This window comes from Carcharhinus amblyrhynchos, chromosome 26 (genome assembly GCF_965287045.1).
Source record: "Carcharhinus amblyrhynchos chromosome 26, sCarAmb.v2.hapA, whole genome shotgun sequence".
NCBI lineage: Eukaryota > Metazoa > Chordata > Chondrichthyes > Carcharhiniformes > Carcharhinidae > Carcharhinus > Carcharhinus amblyrhynchos.
In genome coordinates, this window is record NC_137349.1 from 25,277,921 (window position 1) to 25,296,117 (window position 18,197).

At 45.9% G+C, this 18,197-nt stretch overlaps 1 protein-coding gene across 2 annotated transcripts in view; it reads right to left on the reverse strand.

Moving 5' to 3' along the window:
* The window catches only part of mllt1a (MLLT1 super elongation complex subunit a), a 117,517-nt gene that overhangs the window by 47,970 nt on the left and 51,350 nt on the right, over nucleotides 1–18,197 (reverse strand). For both annotated transcript variants that reach the window (XR_013889491.1, XM_080212767.1), the window contains exons 3-5: nucleotides 9,266–9,348; nucleotides 2,473–2,616; nucleotides 958–1,083 (exon numbers count right to left, since the gene is read on the reverse strand). Coding sequence is in view for 1 of the 2 variants with exons in the window: in XM_080212767.1 (XP_080068893.1) it covers nucleotides 958–1,083; nucleotides 2,473–2,616; nucleotides 9,266–9,348 (353 nt within the window). In the remaining variant the exon portion in view is untranslated. The remainder of the gene's footprint in view (nucleotides 1–957; nucleotides 1,084–2,472; nucleotides 2,617–9,265; nucleotides 9,349–18,197) is intronic.

Here is an 18,197-nt window from a genome sequence, read left to right on the forward strand (position 1 = left end):
CAGCTTGGACAGGAGCGTGGCATGTTCTGGAGCACAAGTCTTCAGTGCTATTGCCAAAATATTGGTAGGGCCTGTGGAGTGAATCGAATTGGCTGAAAATTGACATCGGATATGCTGAGAACGTCCACAGAAGGTCGAGATGGGTCATCCACTCGGCACGTCTGGCTAAAGTTTGTTGTGGCCTTAGTTTTTCAGCCTTAGCTTTTGTGCTGGGCTCCTTGCTGTGGGTCAGGAGTTACATGGAGGCCAGACCAAGTAAGGAGAGCAGGTCTCCTACCCTAAAGGGCATTCGTGAATCTGATGGGTTTCTACAACAATGGTTTCATGGTCACCATTGGGCTTTTAATTGCAGGCTTATTTAACTCAAGTTTCACCACTGCCATGATGGGACTCGAACCCAGGTCCTCAGAGCATTACCTTGAGTCTCTGCATTATTAGTTCAGTGATATTACCATTATGCCACCGCCTCCCCTTCAGTTGTGCTTTAATTAACACGGGCGTGGGCTGAAGTACCAAGACCATGATTACCAATGCTCCTTCAGCTATCACTAAAAGCTACAATGAGGCAGCATTCATCATGGAACTCAAGTAAAGCCAGTAACTACTTTCAGCTAATTTCTTAGCTGGTTGACATAGTGAGGTTCTACTGGAACATTCAAAGTGTTGAGGTGGTTTGTTTAAGCTTCCTAGATTCAGAGTCCAATGCTTTACAACCAGGGCTACATTGCGCAGAGGAAATATGCTGGGGCTAATTTTTATCTTCACAATTTGAACAATCAACTGGCAGAGAAGATCTTCCCACCCGTATCAAATCCACACGTTCCACGGGAAGAAACCATCAGCCAGGATTGATACGAGGTGGAGCAGCAGCAAAGTTACCCCCAGTACTTCTCCTTGAAGGAATTTTACACTGAGCAAATGTTCGGAAGGTAAACAATGATGACCTGTACAACTGACCTTTGACCCATGGGATGGTTTGCTTTTCTTTGGATCAGAGAATGCAGACAGAGGAATTGTTGGCAGCATGGGATAGTCTGGACTTGGTCGCGAGGTTGTGTCCATTCCTTCAGGCATTACCATAACCTGAAAGAAAAATGAATTAGAGGCTGTCTGACCATGTAGTTGTTTAGAACGAGCATATTAGACAGAGAGCGAAGAACCGAGATATCATACGCAAATCATTATTATGCACTACTGCTTCAAACTTTAATACTCTGCCTCGCAAATAATGATTTTTAACTTGAGGTCAATGTTGAGCAGCAATCTGTAGACGTCTGTGGCTCTTCCAAGGCTGCGTGTATCAACATATCAAGGTGGTTTCATTACTCTTTGCAATGTAAAAACACCCGCAAGGTGACTACAAAAAAGATCGCATTGTGAGACGCATCTTCCAGCAAACGTCCAGCTGCTGATGCTGTCCCAACTCTTCCCCCATTTACCTTTCCTCTCGGCCCTTCTCAAGGGTCAAAACTCCCAAAAGTGACACCTCAGGTGCGCTGAGGAGGCAGTGTCAGACACTCCATCACTCATTACACCATCCACATTATTCTAACACTTCACATTTATTCCCCTATGCCTTAAATTAATGGGTTTAATGGCAAAATGCTTCTCCCGCCTGCTATACAAAGGAGTGTTTTGCACATGCCTGCCAGGCCTCTACTGTCTGCAAGGCCTAAGCTTGTTTCTAGAAAGCAGGAAGCCTCCATGTAAAAGGTGACAGAGAGCCTGGGTACCAGCAACCTTAGGCACTCTTAGTCGACTTGAGTACAAACAGCATTGACAAGATTTATAATCTAGTGTGAGGCCTTTAATGACCTGTGTACAACGAGAAACCAGCTTGCAGTGGTCCTGCAAGTGTTTCTGAAATTACAAACAACTTGGAAATTGTAGTCAATTATAGCAAGAAACAAGCAGTTTTTCCAATCCTTCATTTGCATACATATTCGCCAATTAAATCCTGGCTTTTTGCCTTTTGTCATTCAATGAAAAACTGATTTCTGCTAATCTTTCATTGGCATAGCATATCCCCATATCTCGCCTTTGGTATTTGTTATGGAAAAATCTGGTCTTGCTCACCCTCTGGTGAAGGTCAAAAAGCAAAATGTTATGGGGCTTACACAGATGAAGATTAGCCTGTTCATGCTGAAATAGCAAACACTGACTCCTTCTGAAGGTCTGTAAACTGATAAACATTTTGCACTATTCCACAGAGAAGACATGAAACTTTAATTTGAACAGTTTAACTCCTGCACAATTTAACTTCCAAACTATGAAACTTCAACTCCAACAGCTTAACTTCCACAAAGGCAAAAGAGAATTCTGTGGTCGTCTACCTAGAGATTCAGAGTACTAAAGCAAAGATGCAACTCCATCCTGGCCTTTGATTAGGACACCTCCAAAATCGAAGACTTCAGTGGGATGTTACCAGGAATATGAAGGTAGAGGCTGCCTTACCGGCGAACTGGAACCTACCCCTCCTGCCTTCAAAAGCTTGCGCCGAAATTCCTTGGTTGGGTTGTTAAAGGTGAGTTTCTCACAGCGCAGGTGATTCACAGGTGGGTTCCCCTCCAGGTTCAGGAACAAATCATACGTGAAGCAGACCTTCTTGGGTTCTTCCTGATTGGTGGGGGGTAGAAAAACACAACACCACAAACACAACTGAAACTGCTTTATCATAAAATGTGGTTTTATTGAGTGTATTTAAATCAGGCACAGCTGGTTAAAATACCATCTGCCTGACCTGGTGGTCAGCACTTGGATTTACGAGACGGTAAATTTAGAATGGTTGATAGCATTTCAGTCCAGAGTTAAAATTATTCATTCTGAAATCAGATTTTTCTGCTTTCCCCTTTTTTTGATTTACAAACATTCCCGCCCTTTTAACAAATTGCACATGTAATTAAATCAAAAAAAAAATTAGGCTCAAACCGATCACACATTAAACTGCCCGTCATATCCATACTGACATTAGAAAACAGCCAAATTTATTAGCAATGTATGATTAGAACAATATATGAATCACAAAATTCCTACAATGCAGAAGGAGGCCATTCAGCCCATCAATTTTACACTGAGACCTCTATCCCACACAGGTCCTATGCCGATAACCCCACTTATTTACCTCACTAACCCCCCTGACGCTATTGGGCAATTTAGGATGGCCAATCAATCTAACCCCGTATGTCTTTGGACAGTAGGAGGAAACCGAAGCCTCCAGAGGAAACCCACGCAGACACAGGCAGAACATGCAGACTCCACACAGACAACGACCTGAGCTGGGAATCGAACCCAGGTCCCTGGCGCCATGGGGCAGCAGTGCTAACCACTGTGCCGCCGTGCTGCCCACATTTGAAGGGAGAAACACACAACAGTAAAGTTGTGGTGAGAGGGGGAGGGTGGGGTAAGTTAAGAGGTGCGTGCTTACAACATCTGCAGCTTATAAATCTAAACAGATTGTGGAATGTGACAGGGAGGACCGGATTTGGGGAAATCATCGCCTTCATTTGATTAGGTGCCAGCCATGCCCTCAGCAATGGCATTCCAAAAACGGCCAGTGTTGCCTCCTCCATTGGGGTCCAGACATGGAGACAAACCCACCCTCTCCGGTTCGCTCCTGCTGCCTCTGGCTGCACATTGCCTTACCCAAAGATATGCAGGTTAGATTGACTGGCTATAATAAATTGACCAATGGTGTCGGGGGGCATTAGCAGGGCAAACAACTGGGGTAAAGGGAATAAGGTCTGGGTGGGATTGTTGTCAGTGAAGTCTTGAAGGGCCAAATGGCCTCCTTCTGCACTGTAGAGATTCTGTGATTATCCTACGAGAGGAGGGTGTGCTAGTTAGTGTCACGCAATGTGAAATGAGAGCAGCAAATGCTGCCAGTGTTCAGCAGATCAAGCAGCATTGGTGGAGACAGAGTTAAGTTTCAGGCCAACAAACCTGTATCAGAATGTCAATGAAATGTCAGCAGCCTGAAATGTGAAACACTTTCTCCACAGATGCTGCCTGACATGCTGAGATCATGAGGAGCACGGCCAACTGGGAAACTTGCAGATGGCACAACAATTGGCCATGTAGTGGGTACTGTACAGGACAGTTGTAAGCTCCAGAGTGATACTGATGGTTCGGGTGGGCAGGAAAGTGGCAAATGGAGTTCAACTCTGATAACTGTGAGGTAATACATCTCGGGAGGAGGAAAAGGGAACACACAATAAATTGGAATATACTGAGAGGGGTAGCTGAACTCAAGAGATCTTGGCGTGGAAGAGCACAGGTCCCCAAAGATAGCAGTACAGGCAAATAAGGTTGTAAAGAAGGCATATGAAATGCTGTCCTTTACTGGCAGAGGTGTAGAATACAAAAATAGGGATATAATGATGGAACTGTATAAGACACCACACTAGAGTATTGTATGCAGTTCTGGTCAGCACATTACAGGAAGGTGTAATTCCTGTGGAGAGATTGCAGGGAATTTTGCCAGGGCCTGGAGAACAGTAGCTACGAGGAGAGATTAGAGAGGTTGTTTTCCTTGGAACAGAAAAGGCTGAGGGGGCGGCATGATTGAGGTGTACAAAATAGTGAGAGGTAGAATCATAGAATCCCTACAGTGCAGGAGGCCATTCTGCCTATCGAGTCTGTACCAACCACACTCTCACCCAGCCCCTGAACCCATAACCCTGCACATTTACCCTGCTAATCCCTCTGACACTAGGGTCAATTTACCATGGCCCAATGCAGCTAACTGGTGGACTGTGGGAGGAAACTGGAGCACCCAGAGGAAACCCATGCAGACAGGGGGAGAATGTATAAACTCCACACAGACAGAGACACGAGGCCGGAATTGGAACCCGGGTCCCTGGTGCTGTGAGGCAGCAGTGTTAACTATTGTGCCACCCACAGAGATAGAATGGACAGGAGGAACCTGTTTCCCTTGGCATAGAGTTCAAAAACCAAGGGTCATAGATTCAAGCTAAGGATTAGGGGGGACATGAGGAAAACCTTTTTTATGCAGAGGGTGGTGGGGTGTCTGGAATTCGGTGCCAGGGTGGGTGGTGGAGTCAGAGACATGTTTAAAAAGTACCTGGATCTGCACCCTAAGTGCTGTAATCTACAGGGCTATGGGCCATGTGCAGGAAGGTGAGGTTAGAAAGGGCACCTGGGTGTCTTTGGGTCAGCACGGAAAAGGTGGGCCGAATGGCCTCTTTCTGTGCTGCATCATTTCAATGATTCTACTTCCAAAATGTTCAGCATTATTTCGAATTTGCAGTACTTTGGTTTGGTGGCAGTGTTGCCCAATCTGCTTGAGGATGTGGTTGAGTCACTGGCAGTGTGTGCAAACAACGAGGGTGCAGGCGTTGAAGCATCTGAATGTCACTCGAATTCAGGGCAGCATGGGGGCGGGGGGGGGGGGCGGCACGGAGGCACAGAGACACCTATCCATTTTAAGTCCCGTTATCTCTGCATTGCTTAGATGCTCACAAAATGACGTTGCATCAGATAATTATGGAAAATACGACGGAATTCACCACCAATCCTTATCTTAATAATGGTCTGATGTCGATGCACATGCTGCTGTCGCATTGTTTCCCTCTCCCCAGGAAACTGGCTCTGGCCGCTAGGTGGTGTTGTGTTGCCCTTTTCCTCCACACATTGCTGTACAGATCAGAACTCGTTCTGCCGAGAGGTCAGGGCTCAAGGTTAAACCCAGGCTCACACAGCTCATAGCTGTTGGCTGACCTGCCGGGCACAAGTGAGACTTCACGGTGCAGTGCTACCTTGATGGTGCAGGCTTGCGAAAACAATAAGAGAAGCAACTGGAGACATGAGGAACATAGGACTTAGGAGCAGAAGTGGGCCATTCGGCCCTTCGAGTCTGCTCTGCCGTTCGAGAGGTTTCGAAGTTTATTTATTCGTCACAAGTCGGCTTACATTAACATTGCAATGAAGTTACTGTGAAAATCCTCTAGTTGCCACACTCCGGCACCTGTTCGGGTACACTGAGGGAGAATTTTTAGCACGGCTATTTAGCATGGAAAGAACGTGCAGGCTCCGCACAGGCAGTGGCCCAGGCCAGGAATCGAACCCGGGTCCCTGGCGCTGTGATGCAGCAGCGCTGTGCCGTCCAATCATGGTTGATCTGATTGTGGTCTCCAATCCACTTTTTATTGCAGGTGAAGGTGTAGCGATTAGGGATTACCGGAAGCAGCATCCAAGTCCGCAACAGAAAGACTTGCATTTATATAGCACTCCAATCGTGACTCTAAACATCTTAAAAAGGCTTTATGATGAACAAAATGATGTGTGGGTTAGGTAGATTGGCCATGCTAAATTAACCCTAGTGTCAGGGGGCTGGCAGGGTAAATATGTGGGGTTACATGGTTAGGTGCCGGGGTGCGATTGTGGTCGGTGCAGAATCGATGGGCTGAACAGCCTCCTTCTGCACTGTAGGGATTCTATGAAAATAATGCAATGTATCACCACTGTTGCAATGTGGAAAACGTACCAATTTTCACAGCATGCTCCCACAAACAGCAACACGAGAGTGATCAGTTAATGTGCTTTAGCGATTTTGTTTCTAGGATTAATATCAGCCAGGGCACCCCTGCTCTTCATAAAATCCCGACAGTGCAGAAAGAGGCCATTTCGGCCCATCGAGTCTGCATCGACAACAATCCCACCCAGGTCCTCTCCCTCCAATCCCACAAAATCCCCTTGACACTAAGGGGCAATTTAGCATGACCAATCAACCTAACTCACATCTCTTTGGACTATGAGAGCACCTGAAGGAAACCCACGAAGACACAGGGAGAACATGCAAACTCTGAAGACACAGGGAGAACATGCAAACTCCACAGAGACAGTCACCAGAGGCTGGAACTGAACTCGAGTCCCTGGCACTGAGAGGCAGCAGTGCTAACCACTGTGTCATCATGCCACCCCATGAACTTGGCCATCAAGTCCTGGGGTGGGACTGAGAGGCAGCAGTGCTAACTCTTTTTCAAAGTAATGACATAGGACCTGAGGGAGAAGACACAGCCTTGGTTTTAACTCTGCATCTGCAACAGTACCTCCAACAGTACAGCATCCTCTAAGTACTGTACTGACATGTCAGCCCAGAGTTTGTGCTCGGGTCCTGGGAGCAGGAACGAACATCAATGGCCTTGGCAGTGCAGTGAAGGGCTTTCTCTGCTCCATTAGGGGAGTTTCACAATCTGAGGAGAGGAGTCAAACAGCAGGCATGCAGGTCTGACAGCACTGGGGAGTGTTCAGGTGCCTTTAGGGAAGGGGTTTAGCATCCCTGAGCTGAAGTTTCACAGGAATATAGGCCACCCACACCCTCCTCCCTCCCTCCACCACCTCATGCCACCATATTCCCACCTGCAACACTGGAGAAATAATACCAGAAAACACTGGAACTATTTCAGGTGAGTCAGTATCTGAGACAGAAAAACATTCAAATATTCCAGATGTAACGCTTCATCAGAAGCAGCTATCAGGGTCTAGGTTCTGGGCTTTATCTTAAATTTCATTTATGGGATGTGGGCGTCACTGGCTTGGCCAGCATTTATTGCCCATCCCTCGCTGCCCTTGAGAACATGATGGTGAGCTGCCTTCTTGTATCACTGCAGTCCGTGTGGTGCAGGTACACCCACAGTGCTATGATAACAGGACCTCTAGGACTTTGATCTTGCGACAATGAAGGGACAATATATTTACAAGTCCGAATGGTGAGGGACATGGAGGAAGCTTCCAGGTGGTGTCTCCAGGTATTTGCTATTCTTGTCCTTCCCGGTGGTCAAGGTTTACAAGGTGCTGCTGAAGAAGCCTTGGTGAGTTGCTGCAGTGCATCCTGTCGATGGTATATGTCGCTGCTACTGAGCGTCTGTGAATGCTTAGGTTGGTAGATGGAGGACCAATCAAGCGGGCTGCTTTGTCCTGAATGGTGTTGAGCTACTTAAATGTTGGGGGCAGCATGGTGCCACACTGGTTAGCACTGCTGCCTCACAGCACAAGGGTGCCAGGTACAATTCCCAGCCTGGGTCACTATCTGTGTGGTGTCTGCATGTTCTCCCAATGTTTGCATCGGTTTCCTCCAGATGCTCCAATTTCCCAAAAAGGCACTGGAGTGTGGTGACTAGGGGATTTTCACAATAAATTCATTGTGGTGTTAATACAAGCCTACTTGTGACAGTAACTTAATCTTGTTGGAGCTGCACTCATCCAGGCAAGTGGCGAGTATTCCATCACACTCCTGACTTGTGCCGTGCAGACAGTGGACAGGCTTTGGGGAGTCAGGAGGTGAGTTACTCACCACAGGATCCCTAACTTCCGAACTGTTCATGTAAACACGTATGCACCTGGCTGGTCCAGCTCAGTTTCTGGTCAATGGTAACCCCCTGTAAGTTGATGGTGGGGGATTCAGCAATGGTAATGCTATTGAATGACATGGGGTGATGGTTAGGATTCTCTCTTGTTGGAGATGGTTATCGCCTGGCTTTGGTATGGTACTTGCCACTTGTCAGCCCGAGTTGATGGAAGCAGAGAGTAGACCGTGGTTATGAGTGACTTGCTCTGAGCTGCGCAATGGCAAGCGATCGCAAAGAAGGTAGAGAAAACATTAACAGGACACTCTGCAAGCTGCCCTAAATAAATGCAACATCTCCATTGACACATGGGAATCGCTTGCCCTAGAACGCACAAACTGGAGAAGGTGCCAAACACCTCAAATGTCATCAAGTGGAGCATTGGGTGGCCAAGCATAAACAGCGGAAAGACAGCTCAGAATCCAGAACATTCCACCCACCCACCTCATCAAACAACACCTGCCCCATCTGCGGCAGAGTCTGTGGCTGCAGGATAAGACCACTCAGCCACTGTATAACAGGTGGCACAGTGACACAGTGGTTAGCACTGCTGCCGGGTTCAATTCCAGCCAAGAGTTACTGGCTGTGTGGAGTCTGCACTTTCTCCCCGTGTCTGCATGGGTTTCCTCCTATTTCCTCCCACGGTCCAAAAGATGTGCGGGTTAGGTTGGGTTGATTGGCCATGCTAAATTGCCCCTAGTGTCAGGGGCTTTAGCAGGGTGACTAATGTGGGGTTACGGGAATAGGGCCTGGGTGGGACTGTGGTCAACTCCGATGGGCTGAATGGCCTCCTTCTGCACTTTAGGGATTCTACGATTCAAACCACCCTGAGGGACTGCCACAGAACCAGAAGAGAAGCTGTTTTCTCTTCTTTTTTCCTATTAAAAATAAAATAGGAGTACCTTGTTCTTGAAGTAGACATCGATTGGCATAATAAATCCAGCGTAGCCAGACTCCTCTACCTTGTAAGGTGGTTCCTTGCAAACTACATTGGAAGAAGCAAAAAAAAACCATTAAACAGGATGGTTATACCTAACACAGAGCACAGTGGTCAATCAGCCTAACAGCAATACTGAAGGCTTCATTAAAAATGAGAAAGAAAATGGCCTTGTTTGTGATTCCAGCTGCTGAAACAGTTGTATTCACACTGACAACATCCTCTCTGCAGTTCATCTACAACCATCGTACAGCAGCCAACAATCCAGACATCTGAGCTAAGAAGGAACCTTGAGATGAGTCATCGGTCTCATTTCCTTCCCCCTTGAAGGAACCAATCTCCCAACCTCCTTCTGAGCTTTCTTACTTGACTCTGCTCATAGGAAAACAAAGGTGAAGTAGCAGTAGTAATAGTGGTGGTTGGAGCAGTAGTAATAGTGGTGGTTGGAGCAGGGGGCAACGTCCACAAGTCAGCCTCACTAAATGCAATAAAAACGACTTCTGGGGGCAGGCAAAAAGAAAGCAGTTTATCTCAGCAAAGATCCCCCCGCCCTCCACCGCTCACGTATGCTCTGGCTCGCTCCACACCGTTACACCGCTCCTTTTGGGTCACCTCATGTTTGCGCACTGTTCTTCGTCCAATGAGGCTGTTAAGCCATCAGCCTGTAGATGGTCCACTGCGATTGACAGACTGATCTTTCTACTTTCTTCACAAGTGCCAGGCTTGCACACAGGGATTTCCCCTCAGCCATTCAGCTGAGCAGAGAATTTACTCCGGGAAACCCCCAAACACTAATGAATGGAACACTGGCTTCAACTTGTAATCCACGGCCATCGCTGAAAATAAAACAAAATCCCTCAGGGCGGTGCAGCCAAGCCTGTCCCTGTAAGTGCAGCTGCAAACCTGCTACCTGCCAAGGAAGACCCAGCATACAAAACACTGGGACTAAAATCTCATCCACAAAGTACATCTTTAGCATTTCTGTGGGGTTCGACACTTTGTGTGACACAATGGAGGGAGGAATCGAGTGACTATGCAAATTAAGACTTAGACTGAAGTTTCCCCAGTCTCGCACACCCCACTGCCGCTGCCAGTGAGAAGACAGAATTCGGTTCTCCGCCAAATCTTCATTCTCTGCGGTGGGTTTGGAAACTCCCAGCTACAGCCAAGGTCAAAGATTCCGGCTGGAGGCTTTTAAATGCACCTTTTTAAAGTGCGGAAGGAGGTCATTCAGCCCATCAAGTCTGCATCGACAACAATCGCACCCAGCTCTATCCCTGTAACCCCCACATATTTACCCTGCTAGTCAACCGGACACTAAGGGGCAATTTAGCATAGCCACTCAACCTAACCAGCACATCTTTGAACTGTGGGAGGAAACAGGAGCACCCGGAGGAAACCCATGCAGACTCAGGGAGAATGTGCTGACTGTGCACAGTCACCCAAGACCAGAATTGAACGCGGGTCCCTGGCGATGTGAGGCAGCAGAGCTAACCACTGTGACAGCGTGCTGCCCTAAGGTTTTAAGTATATTATTTGGGCACCTGTTCTTGACTTTTTGATTTTAACACAACTCCAAACATTTTAATGGATGTGCTAAAATTACTGCCAACAAAAATAAACTCTTTGTACTTATCCAGACATGATGTGGCTTCCTTAATTATAAAAGGTCTTTAAGCGTGTGCAAGTCTTGGAGCCACTGAGACGGACATCTCCGCAACTGAATTGAGGTAACAAATCAGCAACATTGCAACACGTCTTTGATGGGTAAAATCACACCTGCAGGCACGTTTCTGTTCATGAAAGCACGGAATATTTTTACCAATGTCATACGATAGCAAGAAGAGGCGAGGGTGGGATTGCAGGTGAGAGATGGCGGCGGGGAAATGGCCAACTTAAGCTGCAAAATAGTTTTAATCAGACACAAGCCATTGTTGGATTTCACAATTCTATGTTCTAACGAGGATCAAAGATTAAGGAACAGATTATAAAGAACAGTCAGAGATGATACGGCGGATGCTTTAAATGGATTCTCATCAAGTGTTCCAAGACGGCATTAGACAAATCATAGATTCAATAAATATGGAAAAAAGATCCATAATACAAGCTGAAATGAGTAAAGAATCTGAAATAATTCACTGTTACATAAAAGCTGGAAGGACTAAAAGTCTGTAACAGACTGATAGCCAAGTTCCGCACACGAGTATGGCCTCAACTGGGATCTTGGGTTCATGTCACACTATCCTGTAATCCCCCATGACTTGCCTGGCTTGCAAAATCTCACTAACTGTCCTGGCTGGACATCTCTTTAACCTGTGCTTAACCCTCTCTCCACTCACATTGTCTGTACCTTTAAGACTTGATGACCTGTAAAGACTTGCATTCCAACCATTACCTTGTAAATTGAGTTTGTGTCTTTATGTACCCAGTTGGGGAACAGAACTTACCCGATGAAGGAGCAGCGCTCCGAAAGCTAGTGGCTTGTGCTACCAAATAAACCTGTTGGATTTTAACCTGGTGTTGTGAGACTTCTTACTGTGTTTACCCCAGTCCAACGCCGGCATCTCCACATCAGGACTAAAAGTTCACGGAGCATCTAGAGCGGATGGATTTAGGGGAGGCAATGGCCTAGTGGTATTATCACTAGACTATCAATCCAGAAACTCAGCATATGTCCCAGGATCTCAGGTTCAAATCCAGCCGCGGCAGTTGGTGGAACTTCAATTCAATAAAATAAATCTGGAATTACGAATCTACTGAAAGCCATGAAACCATTGCTGATAGTCGGAAAAACCCATCTGGTTCACTAATGTCCTTTAAAGAAGAAAATATGCCATCCTTACCTGATCTGGCCTACACGGTGACTCCAGAGCCACAGTAATGCTGTTGAGTCTCAAAAGCCCTCTGAAATAGCCTAACAAGTCAGTTTTCACTACTACCTTCTCAAGGGCTTTACATGCTGGCCAGCCAGCCAACACCAGCCACATCCCATGAATGAACAAAAAAAATTCCTAGAACTCTCAAGAAAGTGAGAAAGAATTGGTGATGCACTGACGTTCTCAGGGGTTTGTAGACACTGCCAATAATAAGCATGAAATGGATGATAACCAACATCATTTCCATGCTAAAATGCACAATGCAGATAATAACCATCTAGTAGGGCATACAGGTATAGAGGAAAAAAAGCATGAAGTGATCATCTAGAAAGCACAGGTATCACGAGGAGCACTCAACATGCTTTTCAGAACAGAGAAGTTCTGAATAACAAACCTATTGGAATTTTTTTGAGGAGGTGATTAGGCTGGTAGATGCAGTTTACTTGCATTTTTGGAAGGCATTTGACAAGCTTCCTCCTGAGAAGCTGTTAGAAAGGACTGCAGAATCAAACTATCTAGATGGATGCAAGTGGAGGCGGTCAGAGATGGAAGAGTTTGAGAGAGATCCAAGGACTACAAGTTTCATAGTATCCTACAGTGCAGAAGGAGGCTCTTCAGCCCATCAAGTTTGCACCAACCACAATCCTAGCTTGTCCCCCTGACACAAAGGGGCGATTTAGCATGGCCAATCAATCTAACCTACATCTTTGCACTGAGGGGGGAAACCGGAGTACACGGAGGAAACCGACGCAAACACGGGGGAGAATGTGCAAACTCCACACGGAGAGTGACCCAAGGCCAGGAATCAAACTAAGGTCCCTGGTGCTGTGAGGCAGCAGCACTAACCACTGTGCCGCTACCTTACTGGGGAAAAACTGAGCCACAAACCACAACTTTTTAAAAAAAAACCCTACGTTCCGTGTAACAAACTTTGGAGGCTGTCCTGCTTTACAGTAGAGAAGGCTCTGGAGAGGCCATAGAGATAAATGGATGATCGGGAGCAGTTTCAGAAGCAAGCAAAAGATTGTTCAGGTAAGAGTTATCTGATAGTTAATAGGAAATCCGATAAGTTTAGTCAATATAGATTTAACAGCAATGGAATTGCCGTTAAAAATAATTACCTACCTTGTGAGGTCCTCTCAATTGTTTACTGATCTACATCCCTCAGAAGATTAGGTTGACTGGGTCTGGAGAAATACTACGCAGACATATGCCTAACATACATATCAAAATGCTGCCATGGTGATGCAGGCAGTTGGTGCTACATGGGGTTTCCTACCCCTAATCCATAGCACGGTTCAGAACCTACAGCAGGACGACAACTCCTTAATATCTGACGTGAACTACAAATCCCTAATCCTGAAACCCATTCCACCTGAAGTTGTGAAAAGGGATGGACCCTCAGGATCACGATGTGTGAAGATTGCCAGATCACTCAACAGCGTAGACACTCCTGCACTGAACCCTTCATACACCACAGGATCATACCAAAGGTGCACAATTTGTGAGGGAGGAACTATTATCATCTTGCATGTGGCGGTCAAAGCAAAACAAGGACGATGAGTATACTTTTTGAGGGTCGCACACTATAGCTGCGCTACAGAACCTTTCAAGACTTGCCCAACACAGTCATGGAATGGTTCAAATAATGATTCATCTCCCCTTTGGGCTTCCTCCCTGCCAGCCACTATGTACTCAACCATACAATTAAGTATCTGTTGCTTGGTAACGGGATTTCTTAGCATCTTTGCATGACAAGAAACGTAACCAAGAGTTCTGAAATTGTTTTGCACAGAAACAGTGACTTGGGGTCTTTCAGCGAGTCTACAGTGGAAATGGCAACCCACTTTCAACTGATGTGGTGATAGATAAAACCTCGTCCCAGATAAACATATGGCACACGTTGAATAAATTGTAAGAATCAACCTGAGTCAGAAAGGTGGCCAACTGTAGGAGAGAGAGTCTGGCTAATTCCAAAAGCCAAAATATAGCTTTTCCACACACAAAAAAGGGCATGCTGCAAGAGATTCATGTGGTGGAAGCACAAACTTCTGAAAAAATAAATTCAAGCTCCGATTGAGAACTTGTGATAGTCCAACTGAGTGAAATTTCCAAACAGACTTGCATAGAACCACATATTGAGCAAGATTCTCGTCATGAGCCACAGAAATAACGAGACTGAAATACTGTTAACACTGTCCATGTGGAATTGGCACATTCTCCACGTATCTGCGTGGGTTTCCTCTGGGTGCCTTCCACAGTCCAAAAAAGATGCAGGTTAGGTTGATTGGTCTTGGTAAATTGCCCCTTAGCGTCAGGGGGATTAGCTGGGTAAATGCATGGGGTTATAGATCAGTGGAATTCTGTGCCCAGTGAAGCAGCTGAGACTAACTCATTGAATGTTTTTAAGGCAAGGATAGATAAACTTTTGAACAGTAAAAGAATTAAAGTTTATGGTGAGTGGATGCGTAAGCGGAGCTGAGTCCACAAAAAGATCAGCCACGATCTTACTGAATGGCGGAGCAGGCTCGAGAGGCCAGATGGCCTACTCCTGCTCTTATGGGGAGATGTGCCTGAGTGGGATTGTCGTCAGTGCAGGCTGAATAAGCCACGTGGTCTCTTTCTGTGCTGTAAGGATGCCATGAGCTCAATTTGAACAAGTTATAGGTATTCCAGCTTGTGAAGAACATCACTAGAGTGGCACAGTGGTTAGCACTGCTGCCTCTCAGTGCCAGAAACCTGTGTTCAATTCTCGGCTTGGATCACTGACTGTGTGGAGTCTGCACGTTCTCCGTGATGGCACGTTCTCTGTGTCTGCATGTGTTTCCTCCAGATGCTCTAGTTTCCTACCCTCCCCCCCCCCCCCCCCCCCCCCGCCGCCCCCCACTCCAAAAATATGTGGGTTAGGTGGATTGGCTGCACATTGCCTGGATGTTGAAAGATCACGGTTTAAGGCTGATAGAGGGAGATCACGTCAGTGTTTCCTCCTCCTACACATCACCCATATTGTGTGACATAACTGAAAAATGCCTCCAAGACCCTTCATATCCAAGAATGAGAATATGTGCAAGTTGGAGAGAAAGGGTATGTTTGTCTTTCTTGCTTTGTCACTCTTGTTTTCAAATCCCTCCTTAAGTTAGGGAGAGATTTTCTTTTGTTATGAAATCTTCCCCCCGACGTTTGTAATCGCTTCCAGTCCCACAACACTCCGAGATGGTAATACAAGGATCTGAGGTATCTGTATTGCACTAATTCTAGTCTCTGTCCCATTCTCAATTTTAACTGCTCCACCATTGGCAGCTCTTCAAGCCATCTAGGCCCTAAGCACTGGAATTCCTAACCTGACCTTCTCATCCTCTCTACCTCTTTTAAGATAATCTTTAAAATCTACCTCCTTGACCAAACTTCAGATCATCTGCCTTAATAACTCACATGGTTTAATGTTATCATTTGTCTAGTAATACCCGCAAAGCAAGGACATTTTAACATATTAAAGGTGCTACATAAATTGTTGGCACATTTATAAAATAATAAAGCTGCTGTGCTGTGTTCAAGTTGAAATGTTTGATTAGTGATGGAGATTAATGTGTCTGGACATTCCCTAATTCTTTTAAAATTCTTCTATCTTTCTGTGGTTGAATATCCATCCCTGAAGTGTAGCATGAGCTAAGGGCAGGGCTGGACTGGGCATATGAGGAATGTTCACAAATGTCCAATGACGGGTTCTTTATTCCTGTGTTACTATTGCTCAGCATGGTGGCACAGTCGTTAGTACTGCTGCCTCACAGCGCCAGGGACCTGGGTTCGATTCCCGACTTGAGTCACTGTCTGGGTGGAGTTTGCACATTCGCCTCATGTCTGCGTGGGTTTCCTCCCACACTCCAAAGATGAGCAGGTTAAGTGGATTGGCTATGCTAAATTGCCCCTTAGTATCAGGGGGACTAGCTAGGGTAAATACATGGGGTATGGGGATAGGACCTGAGTGGGATTGTAGTCAGTACAGACTCGATGGGTGAAATGGCCTCCTAGCACTATAGAATTCTATTGGCCTCTTTAGATCATTCTAAACAAACCCATACAGGATAAGAATTCCTGCCGCCATATATACTCCTGTTAAATATTAGGAGAAGAATCTTATCCTGTGACATCGATGTCCATAGATGAGCTGGACGAAATCTTGAAAAGCAGGACCAAGAGTCCCCCTGGTTTTCGCTGTTGTTGATTTAGATTTCAAAAGCATTCTTTGTTCTTGTGTATTTCACACTCAAGCTTGGAAATGATCCAACGCCGAGTAAATGATCCGTTTTCTGAGAGTTGAGCCTTGTAAATGAGCACCCCGCTCTGCTCAGGATATTTCAACATGAAAGACCAATGGCAGCAACAGATCAGTATTTAGCAGAGGAAATGAAGCTGCAGTTATGAAGAGGCAAGCAGTCACAACTACCTAAGTGCTGATCTCCCTCAAGTGGAGTAATTGCACACAGCTTTCCACGCCAACTGAATTTTTGATATTTGACAGGATTGATGTTTTGGAATAATTGGCGTAACATTCTGGCTGTTCACACCAGCAGGATTCCCAGGCCCCATTGCTGTGAAATTTAGTTGAGTATCAAATTCTCCGTTCTCACTCGCAGCACCAGTGAATGGTCTGAAAATTCCGCCATTGCTTCTAAAGATGCTACGGCCTTTCTTCCACTTTTCAATTGCACAGACTAGGATTTGCAGTGGGCAACAGAACTTTGACAATCGTAACTGCTAATGCCTCGATTGTGGCACAATGGTTAGCACCGCCGACTCTCAGTGCCAAGTACCTGGTTCAATTCTGGCCTTCGGTGACTTTGCACACCCTCCCACAGTCCAAAGATGTACAAGTTTGGTAGACTGGCTATGCAAAATTGCCACTTAGGTGTCCAAAGATTTGTCGATTAGTTAGATAAGCCATGGTAAATGTGTGGGGTTGAGGATGTGCGCGTACGTGCATGTAGCTGGGCAAGATACTCTTTCAGAGACTCAGTGCAGACTCAATGGATTGAATAGCCTCTTTCTGCACTCTAGATATTCAATGGCTCTTTAGCCTATTCTACCTTCTGAAGGATGCCTGCAAAGCTAAAAAGGGAGGTCCAAAATTCATGCAGCTGTAGTTACTCTTCCTCATGTTGCCACAAACCTCTGTTGGTAACCTTCTACCTGTAGGCCAAGGCTGGTTGTGGTGGTGGTGGTGATCATCGAGTTACTGTGCTGTCACAGTGAGATGAATATAGCTGAGAGGAGACTGAGATAGCACAGCAGGTTAATGACCCAGCTTGGACATGGGGTTTGATACCTCTAGAGTGACAGGAAAGAACTGTTGCTGTATTATGCTCAGTTAGAGTTTGTTAAGTGGGATTCTTCTCACGATCATTCCTTCCACTATTTCTCTAAAGCTGCTAAGAAAACAATCTCAACTTAAGAATGAATGGTTAGAAGGAACACAACACCACGTTAAAGTCCAATAGGTTTATTTGATAGCACAAGCTTCTGGAGCACTACTCCTTCATCGAGTGAGTGAGAGATACTTACCTAATGAAGAAGTAGCGCTCCAAAAGCTCGTGCTACCAAATAAACCTGTTAGACTTTAACCTGGTGGGATTTCTTACTGTGCTTACCCCGGTCTAACGCTGACATCTCCACATCATGAGAATGAACGTGCATTGATATCAAAATTGAATACATCCCAAAGTATTGCATATACAGTGTATTAGCTCTTTGGCAAAGTCAATGTATCAACCATGTTTTATACAGAAGTGTTTGACCATAAGTCAGTAAATGAGACAACAAAGCAACTAATTTGTTTTTATTGTTTGAGACCCTCTAGCTTTACTTCATGAGGAGATCTGGACATGGCAGATAGGGAGAAACTGTTCCCATTAGGGCAAGGGTTGAGAACAGGAGATGAATGGCAAAAGGCGGCAATGGCAACACGAGCAGCAAGTGATTAGGATCTGGATAGCACTGCCTGAAAGTGTGGTGTGGCACATGGCT